We start from the raw sequence: 23,362 nt of genomic DNA on the forward strand, positions 1-23,362 counted from the left end.
GGCTATAGGGCTTAGGGAGGCTCTAAGCCATTGTCATTGGAGGAACAGGTGGTGTTGTGAACGCCGAAACAGGAGCGGATTGGTATGATGCCCCCAGCCTCACCATCCCTGTTTACCCAACCCGGAGGTCTACAGCAGCCCAGTGCATTTGGCTTTCTAATACAGCAGCAGGACAATCTCACACTTCACTGTAAGAGTGAAAAGTGCTGCGATTATTCTCATTAATTAAGGTCTGAAAGGCTACTGGATTCACAGGGATTTATATATGTTTGTTGTTGGCTAATTGTAATTGGTTGTAGCAGATATACGGCTCACTAAAATGCTCTGGCAGGGATCATTTACACGTAGATTGCATTAGGCCATCTGAGAGATGCAGATTAGTTTTATAAAGTAGTCAGTTTCAAAGTATGTCACCAAAGTTTGCTGCACGGTGCTCTGTCTCAAGCACATTGCCCTCTGTAATCTCTGTGATAACCTACACCTTTTATCAGGCTACTGTTACGCTGATCTCTGCAGCATCCGATTTTACACTTGAACAGTTTTCCAAGATAGCACAAACTGGGAATGCATTTACTTGTGGTATTTGTAGAGTACACAATTACCAAAAAATGTGCCCTAGTGCTGATAACGTACAAATATCCAGACATTAAGCTGACCGCTTAAATAGCCTGGTTTTGAGTTGCTCCCTGAAAACTGGTCACATGTCAAATTTCTAGCAGTACACGGTTCCAAACATTTCTACATGATAGGCAAAAGATCTACCATCATAGCAGGGGCGTAATGCAGACCCCTGCAGCCCCTGCACAGAAGGAGGGGCCACCAACCCTCCACAAGGACCCATCAAGGTGGCCCCCTATTCAGCCAAAGGCTAATGAATATCTGTAAGATACAGGAGACTGAGGGGCTCCTAATCACATTCTGCAGAGGGGATCCGCCATTTTGTGCCACGCCACTGCTTCCTAGTGCGATTTCCTTATCTGAAGTACCCGTAGAAGGAAACAGAGGATGAGTACAATGTCCTTGGAGGAGAATATCAGGAAACCGTTGGCAAATGTAGAGTTCTTAAGTCATGCAGGGCCTTAAAACAAATACAGTCTTTTAAAAATAATGCTCTTCTGTATTGGGAGTAGTGGCCGGTACAGTGATATACGTCTGTGCAAGTCCAGAAGCAGGAATGCAGCACTATTCTGTACCAGCTGTTGATCCCTAGATTTTTTAACCTCTTCGATGCGTCGGACGCTACGGTGGGCGTGTGAGTCAGACGTCCAGGGGCCGTCCGAACTGCGCACGAATTAAATTCCGCCGTACCGCGGCGGAATTTGCGCCGCGTGGAGGAGGTTAACAGCTTCTGCTGGAGTATTGTATTTGCAGAAAGTATCTGGCCACAATCCTAAGGACCCTTTTAACCAACATGGATTTTAAACAGCTCACAGACTTAAATCCGGAGTGAAAGTTGATATGGTCATCTTTACCGACGAGCCTCTAAATTTCCTGTGTATCTTCTGCATAACACATCCATGTAATGTAATGTAAGCACATTTATAAAGCGCGCTGTAACCCTACGGTCATCCTGGTGCTGCGATACATGTCTATTACCAACGGGGGATACTATAGAACCTAATCAGAAAGGTTATACTCAGGTCTTAATTTTCTTACGGAACAACATCAGATCCTGTATCTGTCTCAATTCAATGGGGAGACTGTTCCAGAGACGAGCAGCTGCCACACCAAATGCTCTCCCTCCCATTGTTACTCTCTTCCTCTTAGGAATGATTAGAAGATTGGCTGGTATACCGCTTAGCAATATCCTATTAAAAGAACAGAAAACACTCCAAAGCCAACCACTCGCTCCTGCCCCTCCGAGCCTATCCACCAATGTAGCATGATACTTGATGTCAAAGACTGCGAAAAAGTCAAGTAATATGAAGGCTGTTACAGACCCTGAGTTGCATTAAGAAGGTAGCTAACTGTAGAAAATACAAAAAGCTGTGCGCTAACTACTTTCTCAGTTACTTTAGCACAGAACGCAATGTGGAGATAGGGCGGTAGTTGTTGGGAGTTGCCTGATTAGCAGAATATTTGTTTACTAGCAAAACAATGCAGGATTTGTTCCAATCAGAAGGAAAAGAGTCAGAATTAAGTGAAGGACTAAATAGCTGACACGTTGATGGACCAATAGTAGGCACTATTAGAGGAAATATATGGGCTGGGAAGGAGTTATCCGATGAGCCCGATTTTGTGCGGTCCAAGGTTTTAAAGGTAGTCTCCAAGGAAATAGTATTAAGCTCATAAAACGTTCTGTATAGATCCTAAAGTTCTTCTTCATGGAGAAAACGTTTCAGTCAGATTAACAGGAAAGGATTGATCGATTATCTCACTTTTTTCACTACAAACCACAGATAAAGATTCATACATCCCTTTTGATGGTGGAACCGCAAGCATCAAACAAGCTAGATTGGTAGGGTTTCTACTCCTGATTTTGCTTTAAGGAAAGGTGGTATTCTCTTGCGGCCAGATTCATCAACGGAAAATCGGCTCGCAAAGGGCCAGATTCTGAGAATCTGGCCCTTTGCGAGCGCAATTTTTGCATTTGGGATTCATCATCCCAAATGCAAAAATCGCTATTATAGAATTCGCAAATTTGCGAGGAATTGTATTTAAGGAATCTCTATTTGAGATTCCTTAAATGCAATTCATGAAACATTTCAAAATTGCGAATTCGCAATTTAGGGCCGCTATTTACCGCGAAGTCAAACCTCGTGGTAAATAGCGGAAACTTAGAAAAATGCACTTAAGTACATTTTTCTAAGTTGTATGTTACACACACACGTCCTTGGGACATGTGTGTGCGTAACACCAGCATCCAATATTATTTCAGGGGTGCAACAGTGTGTCCTTTGGACACCCCTGCACCATTGAAATCGCAAACTCAAAATGCGAATCGCTAATAGCGATTCGCACATTGCTATGTCTTCCCATTCATTCCTATGGGCCTTTAGGCCCATAGGAATGAATGGGGAGTTATTCCTTATTTGCGATTAGCAATTAGCTAATCGCAAATAAGGAAGCTGTAGGAATTGCAATAAATATTGCGATTCCTACATGAATCCCGTTTTGCGAGTCTGCAATAGCGATTCCTTATTAATCGCTATTACAGACAAAACATGCCGATGATGAATTTAGGGGTTGGTCCCCAAAGCCCAGAACCAGATGGATGGGGAAAAGAAGACTGAAAAGCGCTGGTCATTACTGGTTTAATGGCCACAGTGAGACAGCTGGTGTTTCAGTACAGTCAACGTTTGGATTATATAGAGCCAGGGAACTGAGACATTCGGCAGTTTGGCCAAGCTAGCAATATCATTTTTCAGGACTTTCCAGGCCATGGGAAGTGCTTTTGTGCTGCTCACTGAACTCCCACATGTGGCCCCACTCTGGTCCACCTGCATGGACATTGTTTAACCATTTTCATACATGCAAATTTCTCATCTCCATGTGAACTAAATTCATGTTGTTACATAGCCTCTGTGGTAAATCATGATCTGTTTGTATGTAACGGATACTTATTTCGTAGGGCAATCAGGGCCTACACAATCTATTACCTTAACCCTCCATAAGTATGTTAGTTAACAATTGGCATGTGTTCTGTATTAGACAACTGATAGTGAGGTTCTCACTGGGAGGATAGGAAGGAACAGGAAGGATAACTCAAGAGAAGAACTGTCTGGTCCGCAGAATGTGGATGATAAATCTTTTCAAAGCCTAACGTCTAAAGACCATGTATAAACGTGTGAAAAAGTGAAATTCACCTAGTCCCAGGACCTTACTACACTTTCATTGGCTGACTTAGATGAGAAAGAATAAAATGGCTTCATTTCGAATGGAGTGTATATTAGGCTCTAATTACATGTCGCACAGAAAAAAAAAGTACAGAAAACTCCCCTTTGTATCCAATATGCCATTTAATCCTTCGTTAATCCACTTTAGATTCCACAAATTCATGACATCCTTTGTTCAATTTTTCTAATTGAAACTTGGTAAATCCCATATTTATCGAATGCTTTGGACATGCCTATTCAGGCCTTATTCGCTAGCACATGGGTTTACGTAGCCCCAAGAAGCCTAATTCATAATGTCCCAATTCATTTTGGCCCAAAAACTGCCCTTGTCTCAGGGGGAGCGGCAAGGTTAAAAACACATATCAATATATATGTGTCCAACAAGGGTTGTCTCATCATCAAAAAATGTATAAACCTTATGCTCAAAACTGAGCTTTTTGCATGTCATTATGTCGTTTCAGTATTATTATCAGAAAGACTAATCTTCATGAGAAGTGTAGCATATTACACTCATTAGGCTGTTCTGAAAGACTGGTTTATCTAGTGACTGGACACAGCTGTCGGGTGCGAAATTGAACATTTAATATTTCTTTTCTTCAAAGCCGTTGATTTATTTCTCAGCCTAGATCACTCAATCCCTTATATGCTTTGGCCGGTTCTCTTTTTAGCCAGAGACAGCACGTTTGCATTCCATGAGTACATTTATTTGAAAACGGATTAAAATTATATTACTTTATTTCACCAGTGCAAAGACTTGCCACTATAATCAAAACAGTAACCTTTGAATTTCAGGCAACGCACTGATGAGCATTTACAAGTGCATCTTGTTTATCAATTGTGCAACAGTCAGAATCAAAAATCCCTGCTGAGAATTGGCAGAGCGCTTTTGTTTTACTCAAGATTGACCTCAGAGGGATCTGAAAACGAAAGATCTATTTTTATGTGCTTTTGAAAGTGGAGACAGATTTGTGGGCATCTTAGGTTATGAACATCATTTAGCAAGCATGAAATATAGGGCACACGTATGTACTGTACTTTAAAATTGTGTTCAATTGTCGTCGTATTTGTACAGCTAATTCAATGTTTGAATGCCAATTTAGACAGCAGAGTAGAACATTAGTTCCACAGTTCAACAATAGAGCAGAGTAGAGCACCAGTTCAACAGTAGCGCAGCTAGATAATCATTTCCGCGATTTTGATCATTCACGTATTCAGACTGTTTTGCACGGTGCAGTATTTAATTGGTACCGTTTTTTTCGTTCAGGTAAAGGTATTATTGTCATTTGTTAAGACTCATTTACTCTAACATCGCCATATAAGATACTAATTAAAACAGAGTCACCAGGTAAATCCTTGCATTTTTGAGCCTTGGATATGGTTAATGAGCAAATTACTTACCGTCAACGCTCCTTCAGGTAGAATTTCTAACTGCAGATTCCTCACCTTTTCAATATTTCCCAGGCATCAGACTGGATCAGGAAATTCTCAAGCAGCACCCCTGTGCGTAGATAGGTGGCGCCATGCAGCTCCGTGCTGCAATATCTCTATTTTGGAAGAGATGTGCAGGGTAGGAGAGGTATTGGCGGAAAGGTGCCTAGGCGTCCTGAGTTCCAGTCTAAGCAGATGCGTCTCGAATGAGAGACTCCTTGGAAACACCAACGCATAAAAGTGAGGATGAAGCAAAGGTTCTGGCCATTTGCAGAATAATTTTTGTGCCACCTTCAGATTTAAGTGCCATTCCTGATCTGCCAGACGTTGACGTCTGGGTTTCATCCAACATAGCATTCAGAGATCCCCCCATGTGGTACACAACCAGGAAGAACCCCTGGCGTCCCAGCAATGCCCCTCAACTCCAAGGCTTGCAGTAACTGGGCCTTGATGCACTCCAAAGCCATCTGGGATGGGGACATGAATCTGTTCGCCACAAAGCTTCACAAGAATCCACATTGTGACTAACTTACTCCAGCTCCGGACATTGTTCCTGCGACAGATTTCTAAGTGTGGTCTGAATCTTTGCGTACGTTCTAAGAAAAAGCGCAAGAAGTCCATGAGTAATTTAACCCCTTCCCACCACTCTCAATCTCGGGTGTCACATTGCCTGCAGGACTCGCTCCCGAAGCCTTTCGACTTCTGAGCTAATTATGACCCTTCTCTGGTGACAATCTGATTTTTTGGGGCTGCTGTCACTTTTTGGCACATTATCTAGCTCCCTCTAGTGCACCTTTGGACCCTAATGAGCAGAGGATGCTACCAAATGGGCTTCTGCTGGTAGGTCCGCTCTCTGCGCCATTTGGACTCTCTGGGTTCGTTCCAGACCGAATTTGGTACAGGTTCCCTCTCTGGTGCCACAACCCACTTCAGAGCTGGATCCACCAATGCTGGCTCCATTGATGCCGTATGCTGACGGCTACCCCATGGTGCTGTCTGATGCAGAGATGGTGTCGCCAGACTTCAACTGAAGCCTTGCCCTTCAGTTATGGAGCTACAGTCTACTGGCCACCCCTCTGAATCGGATACGGTGCCCCTATCCCTTGGGAGAGCTCATGTCCTATATGAATCGATTGGCACAAATTTGAATAACAGTGGCTGTGATGCTGGGGACAACTTTGCCCAGCCTCATATGTAGTATGTCGACATCCAGGGTGCCAGTGATCTGGATATTTCCCCAAACACTGGGTTGGTTTCACCTCCGGCCCATGCCACAGAGGAGATTGCATCCTTTGCTATGGTTGTGCAAAGGCCAGCAGAAGTGTTTGATCTTCAACTCCCTATTAGGAATGTAAAGACCAATGTCTGGTGCTTCAGCCTGGTCAAACGTGTTCTCAACACTGACTCCCCTTCAAAAAGGTTCTATCAGACACACTTTTGGGGACTTGGGCTAAACCCTGTTAAGGGTCCCCTCTTAATCGGCAAGTTGCCAGGGGCCATCGCCCTGCTCCGGGCAACCCGGACATCCTCAGACAGCATCCCACTCCTGGGAGCTTTGTGGTATAGGATTCGGCTTGACAGGGAATTAAAGAGGATAGACACTTTTTGGCAGTAGGTGCTCTGGGCCACAAGTTTTTCCCGTCACTCTGTAAATGTCAGCTGCCTTTTAGACCCCAGCACTCATGCTCTGTGGCACTCTGTAACCCAGGTGTTGCCTTATGTACATAAGGAAGGGCATGCTTAACCCTCTAAGACCATAAACCACAGTTTAATGTGAGCTGGATACCACTGACTTTCTTGGATGAAACAAAGGCACCAGCATGGCTCTCTGCAGCCCCAGAGATTTTGAAGGCGATGTCCACGCCAGTCTCACAAATATGCCTTTTGACTGTTTCTTTCTCTTTGGGGCTAAAGCTGATCTAGCACTGGAGCGATTCACAGGTAGTAGGGCCATAGCCCACTCCCTGGGCTTGTCTACTCCTCCATGCTAGTCACATCAATAGTTTCGTCCCCTCCGTGGCTATTGTAGAGCTTTTCAGTACGATGCAAGCTGAACAGCATTCCCCCCAGTCTATTAACGGCGGAAGCTGTGGTACCACAGACCATGTGGACAACAGGGGCAGGTGCAACCCCAGTTTTCGGCCCCTCCAGCTGCCGCAGCCTCCTAGTGTTGCCTTGATGGGAAGCAACCACTCTTTCAGAAGCAGGGTCGGATATTTTATGCCAGGGTGGCAGATGATAACGTCGGACAAGAGGGTTGTTCAAATTGTTCAGTGGGGTTACTCCTTACCATTCATCAAAACTCCAAAGCACCATCCATCATGCTCAGACCGACAAACGGGGGACCAGCTGGCTCTACTGCAGCAGGAAGTGCAGGCATTTTTGGCCAAAGTAACCATGAGAGGTTATACCCAGAAGATGTTTGTGGATGTTATTCCCGCTACTTCTTGCTGCCGAAAATGTACAGAGGCTTTTATGCCATCCTAGACCTTCACCATCTTAATGCCTTCCTGCAGAGAAATAAAATCAAGATGGTCACCCTGGCCCCGATCTTGTATGCTCTCGATCCTGGAGACTGAATGATAGCAGTGGAGCCGCAGGATGTCGATTTCCAAATCCCGGTCCTGTAGGCGCACAGGCGTTTCCAGCAGTTTACGGTGGACTAGGAGCATTTTCAGTTCTCTGTGCTCCCCTCTGTAGTCCTAGATACTATGGTACTATAAAAGAGGATGTTGACACGTGTGTGGCCCCCTTCTGTAACAGTCATAGTGCTGGTGCACATGTAGCAGCAACGCTATCTTGAGAGGGCATTCCCTCACTTGCATGGGGGCAATGCCCATGCAAATGAGGTAATTATTTTGCCTTTAAGCATGTAAGCCATTAATGACGCAGGCACAGAAGCAAACAGAAGCTTAGGGGGCACACTGGAAGAGTGCCACAAATAAGAGGCACACTGTCAGCATACCCCCGGATGACTGCCCACTGATGGGGTTTGAGTGGGTCCCAAAGACCCCCTAGATATCCCCCTGCTGGTGGTTGACGTCACTTACACCTGCCTTCAGGGGGATCTATGCCCCTCTATAAAATGCTGGCAGCTGCCGCCTACACTGTAAAATACGAAGCAACTTCTAAGCAGCTGCTCTGTCTTTTATAGAATGTGCTGCCACCAGGGCAGATGTGAGTTCTTGACTTTCCTGGGGGCAGTGCATTCGTGAAAGGTGCTCCTGTCACAGACTGAGGCAGTACGTAAATTGTGTACGGTAGTCTGGGCCCAGGTGGGATCATTACAAACCATCCTCATGTGATGGAAAAATCATAAGTAAAATTAACACAGCATAAGACAAATAATTAAAAGATGATTATTGAGCCATCAATTTTCCTTACTTTTTCATTTGGATCCTTGAAGAACTCATCCCATTTCTTAAGCGGTGCGACCGAAATAGAATTTACATCGTATTTGATTAAAAAGTAAGGCAGTGCACTCAGTCCCTCATCTTTGCATAGACTGTCATAGGCTTCTTGCATGGCATCAAGCTGAAAACATAAACAATTGTTATGGATTTACAGTACTTTCAAATTCAGAGAATTTTCATCTGCACACAAACAGATCATAATATAAGTTATTGCTTAAGTGCTTTCCTACGAAAAGTGTAATTGCGAAATGCAAATGCGATACACACATTTGTGGAAAGGGGTCCCCCATTTATTCTGTGTTTTACTCTTATGTTTTCGATTGGTACAATGCTCTTTGCACCTGCACTGATTAGGTGCATGCTCAGATTTTCCATTGCGCTTCTTGGTGAAACACTAAACAGCAGAAAGACACACCCTATAGTCCTAGCGTTTGCAATGTGAGAGTTACGTAGTAGCGGCTCCTAGAGGGAGTGCTGCGGGGCGGTGAGGCGGGGCAGGGGAGGGGCAGGGTGGGGGTAGTAAACTACGGCATACGGCCGAACAGAGTTAAGTAACTAACTAAATAAATAAAACAAATTACATTGCACGCACAATTTGTCCTAATTTTATTCTAAGGGATAGTGTATTTCTAATCTACTGAATAGTATTTCTAATGTATAAATCAGATCAGCCATTTTTGATAAATTAAGGTTAAAAAATAGCTATATCTGGTGCTGCTGGAGTCCCGCGGCTCAAAACAGCAAAATAAATAATTCTGATTGCCTTTTCCCACGAGACCAAAAGCTTTGATTGGCTGGCTGCAACATGAAGAGAATTGTTGCAGCCGCTATCACAGAACTCAGAAAATCCGTTCTAGAATTAATTTTAAAATCCATATTAGGGGCAGTGTAGGGATACCCTGACCTCCTAGTCCTTGAGATAGTGGGCCCAAATGCACCCTCCTTGGGGACAAAATATATATTTTGTAATGTTTTTGGTTCGTCAAGGTCCCTCATGTACTCAAGTGGAAATCCTGCCTGACCGGCAAACAGTTTATTAAATAGGCTAACATGGGGTAGGGATCTATGGGGTGTGGTCCAACGGTGGGGGTTTGGCCCCCCGCAGGCTTTGGGCAAAGGACATGGCCACAGGGACGGCAACGCACCCAATCCCTCTCTGTGGGGGTTTGGCCGCCCGTCTGGAGCTGGGAGAAGGGCCTGGCTATAGGCATGCATACTTTTTTCCAACTAAACTGGTGCAAAGTGGAAACATAGAGGAGACCACTAATGTATTACTGCAAAATGATGCTAACAGCGTAGAAGCACTTCTCTCACAATTGGAAAAATTTAAACTCAAGTCAATAATGGAAGGCGACTGCTTTTCAGAACTATTTCCATCCCAATATTATCCATAAAGGCTAGAGTATTTTACTTTTCCAAAACTATGCAGAAGGAAATTAAGCTTTAATAAAAGAATGGGAAGTCTACTTAAAGAACAAGTTACTTACCTTCGGTAACGATATATCTGTAAGAAACATTAGTTATTTATAGGTTCCTTACCTTAGAATTACCCCCAGGCGTCAGACTGGACCCAGAAAGTTTTAGGTCAGCAGTACCTCTGCGCGTCGGAAGGTGGCATTGGACGGCTCCGTGTCAGTCGTTGGCGTCGTGGTCGCCGGAATGTCATTGCGGTAGCTACTTAGACGCTGCCCTTGTGCGCTGATTTCAGTTCTGTATACTTCTTTCTGCACCAGAAACGCAGAGCCATGCTAGACTGTGACCACTGGTGCACAATACTAGGGCATCCTTAACCCTAGAAATCCGTTCGCAGAATGGTAAGGATGAGTGGGGAGGTAAGGAATCTATAACTAACTAATGTTTCTTACAGATATATCGTTACCAAAGGTAAGTAACTTGTTCATCTGAAAGAAACACATTAGTTATAGATTCCTTACCTTAGAATAGACCCCAACTATGGTGGGCCTGCGAACCAAGATAACACCAGAAAGTCCTGGAGAACAGACGGCCAAAGAAGCCGTCTCTCCGGACCTGACTGTCAAGGCAGTAGTGTTTGGTAAATGTGTGCAACGAAGCCCACGTAGCTGCCCGACAGATGTCGTTTAGAGGAATTCCCTGTCCCAAAGCAGTAGTGGCTGCAGTCACCCTGGTGGAATGGGCGCAGCCCCACTGGAGGCTCCTTCTTTGCCAGAGAATAATAGGCTTTGATATACAAAACGACCCATCGGGAGATAGTCTGCTTGTGTAAGGCCAAAACTTTCTTGGCGTCCACGTAGCCAACAAAGAGTTGATCATTCACCCGGGACAGTTTGGTGCGATCCAGATAAAAGGAAAGCACATGTTTTGGGTCCAGACGGTGGAGCCTCTCCTCCTCTTTCGAAGGATGCGGAGGCGGAAAGAAGGTGGGCAAAGTGATGGTCTGCCCGATGTGAAAAGCAGTGACAACCTTGGGCAGGAAAGATGGACGAGTCCTGAGAACCACCTTGTCTGGATGTACAGACAGGAAATGCGGCTTGGAGGAACGGGCCTGGAGCTCACTCACTCTCCTGGCAGATGTGATGGCTACCAGGAATGCAGTTTTAAGCGTAAGAAGCCTCAAAGGACAGTTGGGAAGCGGCTCAAAGGGAGCACACATTAAATAGGTTAAGACTAAATTCAAGTCCCCCTGAGGCATAACAAAGGGGATTGGAGGAAAGAGTAGAGGTATGCCTTTTAAGAAACAATTACCAACTGGGGACTTGAAAAGAGAAGGCCGATCTGGAAGCCAAAGGAAGGCAGAGATGGTCGAAAGATAGCCCTTGTAAGTGCCCAGAGCAGAGCCCTGCTGGGCTAAAGAAAGGAGAAACAAGAGAACCTCAGAAAGAGAGGCAGAAAGGGGATCCACAGCTTTTGCTGTGCACCATGTCAAAAATTTGTTCCACCGGCACGCGTATACCGTCTTAGTGGAGGGACGCCTGGCTGCCAAGATTACATCACAAACTTCGGGAGGCAAGTCAAAAGACGTCAACTGCCGCCGCTCATTCTCCACGCAAGGAGGTGTAGGCTGGACAGGTTCGGGTGGAGGACCATCTAGTGTTGCTGTGAAAAGTGTTGCAGAAAACCCTCCCGAAGAGGCAGACGAGTCGGAGGATCGATGGCCATGTTGAGCAGCTGGGATACCAGAATCTCCTTGCCCAATCCGGAGCCGCAAGGATGACTTGGGTCTGGCAGTGCCTGATCTTCTTTAGCACTCTGGGCAGAAGTGGTATAGGCGGAAAGGCATACAACAGACCGTAACTCCACTTACGACCAAAAGCGTCGCCTAGCGACTGCCGCCTTGGAAATTCCAACGCACAGAATTGCTGACATTGTGCATTCTCGTCGGTGGCGAATAGATCTAACCAAGGCTCTCCCCACTGTCGAACGAGACCTTGCACCACCTCCGAGTGAAGACGCCATTCGTGATCCATCATGCATCTGCGGCTGAGTTTGTCCGCCCTGGTGTTCAGTGAACCTGCCAGGTGTTGAACCACTAGGGATATGCCCTGATGTTCCAGCCATGTCCAGAGGCGGATGGTCTCCGGAAATAGGGTCCACAACCCCATCCCGCTCTGTTTGTTGCAGTACCACATGGCGGTGGTGTTGTCCGTGAACACCGGCACTACTCTTCCCTGAACAGAGGGAAGGAATGCCTTGAGTGCAAGACGGATAGCCCGGAGCTCCAGAAGGTTGATATGGAGCTCAGACTCTGCCGGAGACCAGAGGCCTCTGATCTCCGCCTCTCCCATGTGACCGCTCCATCCCAGAAGGGACGCGTCTGTCACTGATGTGTCTTCTGGTTGGGGAAGGGAGAGGGATCTGATATTGACCCAATCATGGTTCGTGAGCCACCACTGCAATTGCCGTGCAGTGCCCTCCGAGATCTGGACGCAATAAGACAGATTCCCCTGATGCTGCGCCCACTGGAGATTCAGGTCCCACTGCAGAGCCCACATATGCCACCTGGCATGATCAACCAGCAGGATGCAGGAGGCCATGAGGCCCAGCAGCTTCAGGGTCATTCTGACCGAAACCTGGGATAGAGGCTACAAGATCGGAATCATAGCCCGAATATTCCAGACTTGCTGTTCAGGAGGATAAACCCGAAACCTCCTCGTGTTAACAGAACCGCTCCGATGAAGAGGAGCTTCTGAGAGGGAATCAGGTGTGACTTCCGCACATTGATGGAGAACCCCATGGAAGGCAGGAGGTTGACCGTAGTCTTGAGGTGGGAGACGACTGCCTGGGGCGAGCCTGCCTCCAACAGCCAATGGTCGAGATAGAGGAAGACTGGAACCCCTGATCTGCGCAAATGAGCTGCGACCACCGCCATCACTTTCGGGAACACCCGAGAGGCACAGGCAAGGCAAAAGTGAAGCACGGTATACTGAAAGTGCTTGTGGCCTACCGTGAACCACAGGTAACACCAGTGAGCCAGCAGATGGAGATGTGAAAGTAAGCGTCCTGCAAGTCCAATGCTACCATCCAGTCTCCAGGGTCAAGGATAGACAAGACCTAAGAGAGCGTCAACATCTTGAACTTCTCCTTCCGTAGGAGGCGGTTGATGTTCCTGAGATTCAAGATAGGACGCAGGCCCTTGTCCTTCTTAGGGCAGCAGAAAGTAGTGGGAGTAACAACCATGACCTACATCTGGGACAGGAACGCGCTTGATGGCTCCCTTGGCCAAGAGAGCCTTAACTTTTGTTAGAGAAGGCCCAGGTGATCCTCTGACATGCAGTGGAATTGAGGTGGCATGGCTGGAGGGGTAGCCTCGAAGGGGAGGGAGTAGCCCCTTCGGACTATTTGCAAAACCCACCTGTCTGACGTGATGGGGAAGGTGATGGCAGATCCTGCCGCCCACTTGCGTTTGATGGTCCTGAAAAGTCAGACTAGGAAGGTTTGGAGGTTGCTGCAGAGGGGGGTTGGTGGACTGGCCCTCCCGCTGGCCCCCTGAACCACAGCGGTGGTTCCCATGTCCCCAGCCGCGCGAAGATTGGGAAACTGACTGCGGCCTGTGGCTCTGGGCAGGACGTAGTGGGGCACCCCTTCCGTAGCCACGAAATGGGCGAAAAGCAGACTGCACAGGGTGACTGGAGAGGCCCATGGACTTGGTCGTGGCTCGTGAGTCCTTGAAACGCTCTAGAGCGTTGTCTGCTTTGTCGACAAAAAGGTGACAACCATCAAAAGGCATGTCCATGAGGGTATTCTGGACATCCCCCGAAAAGCCAGCTGTGATCTCATCCAGGCATAGCAACGAAGGGCCACTGACGTGGAAATCATTCTGCCCAGAGACGTCGGTTTCCAGCCCACAAAGGATGGTAAGCTTCGCTGCATCCCTCCCGGCAGTCATAGCCTGGGAGAGCACTGTCCGGGCCTCCTCCGGACACTGAAGCAGCACCTGCGCAACCGTATCCCACACGGAGTGGGAATAACGGCCCAATAGACATGCAGTGTTTACAGACTGTAGTCCCAAGCTGGCGGAAGATAGAATCTTCTTCCCAAGATGGTCCAGCTTCTTGGATTCCCTTTCCGGTGGAGCGGTAAGGAATGGGCTCCTGGAAGTGGAGGCTTGGACCACGAAGCTCTACAGGGTGGGGTGTTGGGAGATGAAAGTGGGGTCGTCTGGAGCCGGCCGGTGGCGTCGGGCAATCATCCTGTCCAAGGGAGCACCCGTGTTGGGCCTCGACCAAGTGCCCAAAAGGATGTTGGTAAGGGCCTCATTAAACGGCAGCAGGGGCTCCGAAGAGCTCGCTGCCGGCTGAAGCTCCTCTGTCAGGAGGTTAGTCCTGACTGCCACAGTAGGAAGCTTGAGGTTGAGGGCCTTGGCCTCCATACTGAACACCACTCTACGTATGACGCTCCCTCCTCCATAGCCACGGTAGGAGGAGACAACATGCCACGGTCAGGTGAAGTGTCTAGACCACTGGCATCCCCCAGTTCCTTTCTCCAGACCTGTTCAGATTCTAGCTGATCAGTCAGAGGGTCACCTGACCCCTCCCAGTCCTCCTCCTCCTCTTCCTCTGGGTGCCAATCTGGCCAAAAAAGGGACCCCAGGAGTTAACCGTGGCACAAAAACGCCTCTCGACGCCGGATCCGGCATCGGGCGACACCGGTCTGGCTCCGGGTCCACATCAGGATGGAGGCCAGGGTCGATGCCGGCCGGGGGAAGGACTGGCGTCGCTAGCGGAATTGGTGCAGGAGGAAGCGGCACCGGTGGAGGTTTAATAAGGTCAACTGGCGCCGATCCAGATCCAGGCCTGTATACAAGAGGGGTCTGCGGTGCCAGGGCCGGAGCCGCCGGCAGAGAAGGCCTATGGCCCCCAACCGAGTCCGTGGGGCCCGAAGGTGCGCTGGTGGAGTCAGGTTGCACAAAGATGACATGCATTGCCTCATAAAATGTACAAAGCTGGGCAGGAGTCGCTCAGGGTCCCGGGAACGGAGAGAACTGCGGAATAGACTCATTGGGCTCTGCGCGCACCGCCCGCATCCCACATTGAGTCAGCCGACCGACTGGGAGAAGTCAGAGCGCGACAATGCTTCTGTAACTTCTTCTTGTGCTTCGACTTACCTGACTCAGAGTGCAAAGACTTCAAAGACTTGGACGAATGGTGACGGCTCTGGGACCGGTCCCTAGACCTCCCTCGCAACTGGGACCTCGAACGGCACGGAGCCGATGGTCAGCGCTCAAGAAGCTTTCGGGACTACTCCTGCAAAGCCTTCGGAGCAATGGACCCGCAGTCGGAGCACGACTTTGGGTGGTGGTCGCGCTCCAGGCAAAAGAGGCACACACAACGCGGATCCGTCACCGACATTAGTTGGGTACAGGAACTGCAGACCTTGAAGCCGGTCATCCCTATGTGCACCAAGAGTCGTACACTCAAAAAAGACGTCGACAAAAGCAGCTCAAAAAGGTTGCTCAAAAAATTACTGGAGGTACCGCTCTCTCCGGATCTGCGCTGGCTGGGGCAGAAAAAGAAAAAACTGGCATCAGCTCGCGAAGGCAGCGTCTAAGTAGCTACCGCAACATCATTACGGAGACCACAACGCCAATAACGGACGTGGAGCCGACCGACTCCACCTTCCGACGAGCAGAGGTACTGCTGACCAAAAACTTTACAGATCCAGTCTGAAGCCTGGGGGTAATTCTAAGGTAAGGAATCTATAATTAACGTGTATGTTTCAGAAATAATCCTGCATAAGACTACTAAAACCATTAGTCAAACATGCCAAACTTGATCCATAAGATGATCACAGATTTTTATACAAAGATATATAGCAATCTGAGAAAACACCAAGATAAAATCTATCCACACATAGACAGTAAATTTGATTGAGATGTACAGGATTATGCAGTATAAAGAATATACGCTTTCCATAAAAGATATGATTACTTATATCATAATCTGAAATGAGTGGACCAAATGATGGCATGAGAGCATGGTATTTCGATTCATAAAATAATGAGGCACTAAGAGGTCATTAAAAAAGAGGTGTACCAAATTTGATGTATGAGATGAGGGTGAGGATTGCAAGACTGAATCGAAAGGAAAAAAGTAAGAAAATGGGGTAAGAAACAAGGACAAACAAGCACTGGCGTTGCCAATAGGTCTCGCAGTAGGAAAGTTGGAGCTATTGGTTTTGTAAATGACAAAGCCCTTTATGTTTTTAAAATGAAAACAAAAATAAAAGGCATTGTTATTTGCAATTGTAATAGCTCCAACTTTCCTACTGCGAGACCTATTGGCAACGCCAGTGCTTGTTTGTGCAGTAGGCCCTGGTTTCACGGCAACTGCTGCGCTAAGGATAGTTATACCCATGCCTTCAAATAGGTCACCTGGAGCATTTATTTCTTCAAACCGGTAATAAAAAAAAGCAATAACGCAGGCGCTAGAACACATCTGCCCCAAGAAAAGTGCTCATTGGCCATGTCCCTGTTACATACAGCACAGGGACGTCGTGCTTTGAAAAATACAGTGGCATAGCAGGGATGACAAGGGCCCAAATGCAAGCAACTGTCCCTAGTTTATAGGAAAACGCATCAATAGGGGTGTACCGGGCCACGGTGGAACTGTACCTGCTGCAGCACAGATATTTACACCTCTGGAATATTATGAATTCGTTAAAAAGAACAAAACACGGACCGTACCGCTTAGATGCAAATACTAACCTCCCTTTGCAGTCAGGCACGCAGCGGTGGAATGAAAATGTCCGAGCTGCTGCATCTCGAGACCATACGGCAACATCTGACATTACAATGCAAAGCACCTGACGACATAATGTGTTTCAGAACGGTGACCCTGCGTGACCGTCCGCGCAATAGAATGGTCGGTGTCGGTGACGTCAGTGTACATTGATGCACGTGATCAAGTTCAGTCTTCATTCATCACACGTTCGCAATAGTGATCAGTCACTATTTCTATAACGCACCCACTGAAGGGTTTGCATGTATGACTAAGGGTAAAAGAGAACTTTCGTCCCACATCTGCGGTAGAAAAATACGAATCAGTACTATAATGGTAGCACATGTATTCTGTTACATTTCCACAAAGTTGGAAGGCTCTCCTTTAGACAACAAAGTTCAGTACAGTAGGGCTGCACTGCACTACGATTTCCCACCCACAATTGGCTGTCTGAGAAGAGGTAAAGGCCATCTACCACACATTTTGCAAAGCATGCGGGAAGAAAGAAAAAAGGAAACCCGAAAAAAGATGAAACTTTGTGAAAGAGAAACAGAAAGGAGAAAATTACAGAGAAGAGAAATGAGAGAGAAGGAAAACGAGAGAAACAAGGAGTGTGGCTAATGGCCGGAGGGAAGCCGGATGGGGGCGGGAGAGCCTGGTGGAGGGGCAGGAATGTGAGCGAGGAGCTCACAGAATACAAGCGAAAAGAAGAGCAAACAAAGCTGTTTTGGAGAGTGACGGGGGAGGAGTCCTTTGCGGCAGAGGCAAGGAGTGTGGTAAATGGCCGGAGGGAAGCCGGATGGGGGCGGGAGAGCCTGGTGGGGGGGCGGGAATGTGAGCGAGGAGCTCACGGTGAGACTGTAGGGGGTGTCGACGGGGGGAGGAGTCCTTTGCGGCAGAGGCAAGGAGTGTGGCAAATGGCCGGAGGGAAGCCGGATTAGGAGGGTATTTTTATGTGGTGAGGCAGAAAGCAAACTGCCTGGTTTTGAGTAAAACAAATAATAAATGCAAGTTATGGCACAATATAAGCATTACTAATAGAGTGGTTATTTTATCAATTGCCCAATTGTGGGAGATTCTGCACTGAGACACTTAAAAACTGTAATATTCATTTATGTGCGATTGTGTTTTGTCGAAGCATTGGGAGCTCTGAGGCTGCTTGAAAATGATGGAGAGTGCAGTGTGAGTGCTTAGATTGCACTGGTATAGATTACGGGGTAAGTGTCATCAATGTTTGTACAAGGCTTTCATGTATAGTAGGCAACGTGCTGAAATATCAGTTTGAGGGTCCTGTTTAGACTGAAGTGCTTGAGTCCACTGGACTATAGCTGAGCCACTTTCTTTGGTACTAGCAGTGTAAGGCTTTTTCCCATGTTCTTGGATTTGTAGGACCTAGCTACCAAGATAAAAAGGCAGAATGTGTTTCCTTTGTGCTATTGTTGCATTTACACACCGCTTCATTACCTTGACCAGTGCAGATTCTGATTTGTGGACGAGAAACATGCTACTTCATGGAAGTTCTCTTGATGGAAGAGTGCACCGGTCATGTGGCCTATATAGTTGGGTATTGATGTGCGTGAGGAGCAGAGTTGTGTTCTTATTATATTTATGAAGTGCGATCGTGCACTGCGTGTTATTGGGTCCAGTTCAAGACGTGTGCCGTGCGCCAGTGAATCGTTCCCCGCTCGGGAACGTAAATAATATAAATCCAAGTAGCACCTCCACACCCGTGGAGGTGTCTCTCTGGGCACTGTAGCTTAAAGTGCTGTATCACACAGCAAAACTAAACTAAAAAGTTCAAGAACAAGTTTGAATGAGAATGTTTTTATTCTTCAAAACATAGATCCATGAAAAGTCTTAATCTCAATTGTTGTTTGCAATCCAAATAAATTGATTAAAGTATTGCAGCATACATCATCGATATTGTTTGCACGTGAATTCCTTCCCTATGCATTTCGGCACTCGGCCTTCATCAGGGGAGTATCTATGATAAATAAAAGTAGACAATGTAACTGATGTGGAATCACCACTGAGTGAGACCATCACCGTAGTTCTGTGTGAGATCCACTGTGCATTTCAAGAAAGTGTAGGATTCATGAATGTGAACAACACGGTGAACATTAAGTAGACTCGATGTAATGAATACTATTGTCGAAGTGACAAGTCTCTGGATAACAGAAAACATGCTTATCAAGTAAAAGGAGTTCATGCTGTCAATACGGGTACGTGTACAGAACATGATAAGACTCGAGGTAAATAAAACGCTGTGGAACTGCGACGCATCGTGACTAAAGAGACGTCCGTGAACCATTAACGAACCCTCTCAATGGCCGTGGCAAGATAAACCATGTGCGGGGTTAAAATAAACAGAAAAGACGTATATTAAAAAAGTCAAGTGCTAGGCGCTTACCAGTGTGCACAATTGATACGGCATATGTACGCGGTACTACCGGCAATTCTGAGTCCATGCCGTTGAAAACAAGTCAGCGTGTGACGTAGTGAAGGTGGGTGTGGTTAAGTACGGAAGTGACGGTGCGTGTAGTTGGTGGTTAAAGGGGCAAGTCACGATATGCAATTTCAAATGGAGAATGTGAATAATAAAGTTACGAGCATCAAAAGTGAAAAAAGGTCAACATGCTCAATGGGTGTAACATTTTAACAAATAGACACGTAGTACTAATTCGGATATGAGAAATTACAGCGAGCAAAATGTAAAACATAACAAATCTTGAAATGCAAGTGTATCATACCTAGAACATCGAATGTGAGCGAGGAGCTCACGGTGAGACTGTAGGGGGTGTCGACGGGGGGAGGAGTCCTTTGCGGCAGAGGCAAGGAGTGTGGCAAATGGCCGGAGGGAAGCCGGATTAGGAGGGAGGGAGGGAGGCTGATGCGCGTGCTTGTTTGGTCACGTGAACTTAAAGAAAACCGCAGCAAAAAGCCCTTGGTTTGACGAGGATTTTGAGGACATGAATTCTCGCTCCGCTCAATGCGCTTGCACGCATTGATAGGTCGCGAGACCTAAAAATGAAGAACTGGAACAGAAGACATTGTTGGGGAATACCAAATGAAAACCATCAGATAACCAACAAGAAACAAGAATTAGCGAATACCAACTATAACAATGATTCATATTTAGTGTCTAGTAGTGTGTAAAGCTATGAAGAAAGAAGATTGTTATGTTGTGGTTAATTATTTTGTCCTATTTATGATATTAAATTGGCTTAGCTTTTTATAGATCTATTTATTTTTTTAAACAAGTTACAACCGACAAAATATTGTTCGTTTGTCTTCTTTCTTTATCTGTCTTTCAGATCACCAGTTACTGAACTACATAATACAGTATCAACTGCAAATAGTCTCAATATCAGTGACATATCTACTCTAGTTAGCTACATCAACTACAACAAAATACCTGAGATTTGTACCACACTTTTGAAAGATACTAATGATTAGGAAGACTGGGGCATACCAATTTTAGGCACAAATACATTTTTATTTCCTAAAGTGGAAGACTCATTGATCGATTTGAATAGTCACCTTTGGAAGATAAGAGAAAACTTAGCATTAAGCCAGGTCTGGAGGCTTAGTGGACTAATGTGTCCATTGTAGTGGCCTGTGTTTGATGTCATGGGCACAGGTTCAAATTCCGGCAGGTCCACTCAGTCTTTCATGCTTCTGAGGTCGATAAAATTAGTTCCATTGAGTTTGGAAACAATAAACATCTATTATTCAGCACCAAGATACCCTTCTGGTGAACATTCACTTTACAAATGTTGTTATATATAGCCAAATGATCACAAAATAGATATTATATAACCGCCTCAGAATTTATTGTTCTCACTATTTTATCGAAAGGGGAAGTACTGTAATTTAAGCCATCTGACATGGGCGGGGGCACCGCTGTAATAATGCAAAAGGAGCAGCAAGTGTCTCACAGAATAATTAGGAGATAGTAATGTTACACTATAATAAATCACAATCCAAATGTAATTCGACAAACAAAAGAGAAACCTCTTTTTGTAAAATGAATGGAAGGGGGTGGCATTACTGTCAAATTGAACTAATCTTCTACCTTGGATTCAACAGAAGCAATGTACTTTTCCATTTATCACGACAACCACTACTGACCACACACAATATGATTTGATCAGGGTAAAAAGAAAGGGATGAGAATGAACATACAAGTGCTGGCTATCACTTTCAGCCTCGTCACTTTGCTGGGCTTTGAAAGAATGGAATGGATATTGAAAGGCAAATAAGAAGCAAATAGTAATCGGTCATAAACCAGTGTAATCTAGTGTAAATCTGCATAATGTACTCGTAGCAAATCGATAACCATTTTCACAAGATCAAATACGCACATGTATATTTGCTCATGAGAAATGCTGCTGAGCAATTGCAAATTCATTTCCTCGACACTCACTGTTTCCCACTATGAGAAAGAGTATCCTACTGCGTTTGTCAGAAGTAAATGTTCAACCCTTTCCAATGACATGTGGAAAGCGATAGAAGAGTTGGTGAGTCCCCTTGAACATGTTAGTTTGTGGGTGTGCAAAGACTTGTAAGGCATTCCAACCTTGCCTACACTACCACTTCCCGAATATATACCTTTGCATCGCTTGCGTTACATCGCATGCTTTTAAAACGCAGTCGTTACAACGACCGTGTTGTTACAACGCGAGCCTTTATATTTGTAAGTCGTTTCAACGACTTGCTGTAGGGGGCATGCTGGACTTGGGAATAGTATAATTTACTATTCCTACTACAGTTTGTGCAACAGCAGGGAAGGTATTGGTATTGTAAATCCAACACCAATGTGCCCCCTACAGCAAGTCATTGAAAAGACTTGCAATGTAATGGCTTGGATTGTAACAACGTGTTCTTTGGAACGACCGTGTTGTAAAAGCATGCGATGTAACGCATGCGATGTTATGGCTGTTTCCCCCACTTCCCACCTACTTCCAGCCCAAGTATTACCCCGAGTAAGAGTTGCGCAGTAATGGCGGTGTAGTAAATCCACACCTGTAAATAAAATGTAGTGTGCAGTAAAACCCTATCAGGACCATAGAATAGGGAATAACCAATGCAGATCTGGTTTTACTGAAGAAAATTACACACTGTAGACTAGATGTACAAAAGCTTATTGCATTTTTTAAAGGGCTGAATCGCAATTTCAGCCCGTTAAGAAACCCTTTTTTGCCATATCATGTGCAAATGTTTTGATGGGTATGTTTTAAAAAACCTTTCCCTGGAATTAAAGGCCAAATTTAGAGTTCAGCCTGACAGATATCCCGTCCACCATATTACAAGTCCATTGTAGCCTATGGGTCTTGTAATATGGCAGACAGGATATCAGTCACGTTTGTGACGTGATAGGGCAGACGGGATATCGGTCATGTTTGTGACAGAATAACCTGTCCGCGAAACTCTAAATCAGGCCCTTAGACTTTTATACAAAAGAAATAGAAATATGGATAAAATATAGTGAAAATATTTTTCTTTTTTGGGAGTAAACTAAAGAGATATATACCCCAATACTTAATGTTAGTCCTCTGGGTTTGAAATTCATAAGCATAATCAGATAAAGCAATAGGTTATCCTGACCTTGGGATGTGCATGACAGACATACTTTTTTTTTTAGTTCAGTAAGATTTTATTGAAGTTTGACAATGGAGAAACACAGAAATACATACAAAAAACTGAAAAATGACAGACATACTTAATGTCTCATTGTTAGGCAGTATACTTTAACCAACTCAGTGTTGTATGCATCTAGTTGCCATCTACATAGTACTCTAAATGCGATTCCTAGTTGCAAGTTCATTTGCGCCAAGAAGAACTGTACGTCAAATACTTGCTTACTATGTTGCAGACAAGTTCAATGAAAGATTTTAATGTTGTTGATATAGAAACTGAGCATTTGTTACTTTCGGATCGTAGTTTGAGTATTCATTCGTCCCTACTACCCAGAACATCATACTGTTGTGAAGAGAATAGTAGTGTGTGGGTGACCAAATGTTTCAAACAAATTAGAAGCACTTGGCTTCATGAGAATTGTTTTTATTCAGGGAGAGGCTATAATATATGCAACCATGAAATAAGAAAGCTCAGGAATAATATTGGTAACAATGGTTCTGAATTTGAACCCGTCATTTACTACAGACGTGAATTTGTAGTAATCATGTGCCCATGTTGCAAGCAGTATGTGGGAAGCACCGTGCACCAATTAGGCGTTCACATTATGGAACAAGCATCTGCAATCAGAAAATGTGATGAGCATTGCCCAGTTGTTAACCACTTTAATGAGCAGCACAACTGTGATAGCTTGTGGTTCATCATTAAATTATCAAATCTGTATCCAAAGGGCCTTTATAAAGGTGTGGGTGTGGAGCAATGGGATAATGGTTATGACACATATAGCTCTTGGTGTCTTTGTTACGATAAAACAGAACATGGAGGTTTGGGAATAGAATTGTTAATATCAGGA

General features: G+C 45.6%; 1 protein-coding gene across 2 annotated transcripts in view; it reads right to left on the bottom strand.

Moving 5' to 3' along the window:
- Window positions 1-23,362, bottom strand: part of ATG7 (autophagy related 7) — a 1,270,091-nt gene that overhangs the window by 1,022,000 nt on the left and 224,729 nt on the right. For both annotated transcript variants that reach the window (XM_086938958.1, XM_086938957.1), the window contains exon 9: window positions 8,649-8,798. In XM_086938958.1, the coding sequence (XP_086795084.1) occupies window positions 8,649-8,798 (150 nt within the window). The remainder of the gene's footprint in view (window positions 1-8,648; window positions 8,799-23,362) is intronic.

The sequence above is a fragment of the Lissotriton vulgaris genome, chromosome 9, assembly GCF_964263255.1.
Source record: "Lissotriton vulgaris chromosome 9, aLisVul1.2, whole genome shotgun sequence".
Classification (NCBI taxonomy): domain Eukaryota; kingdom Metazoa; phylum Chordata; class Amphibia; order Caudata; family Salamandridae; genus Lissotriton; species Lissotriton vulgaris.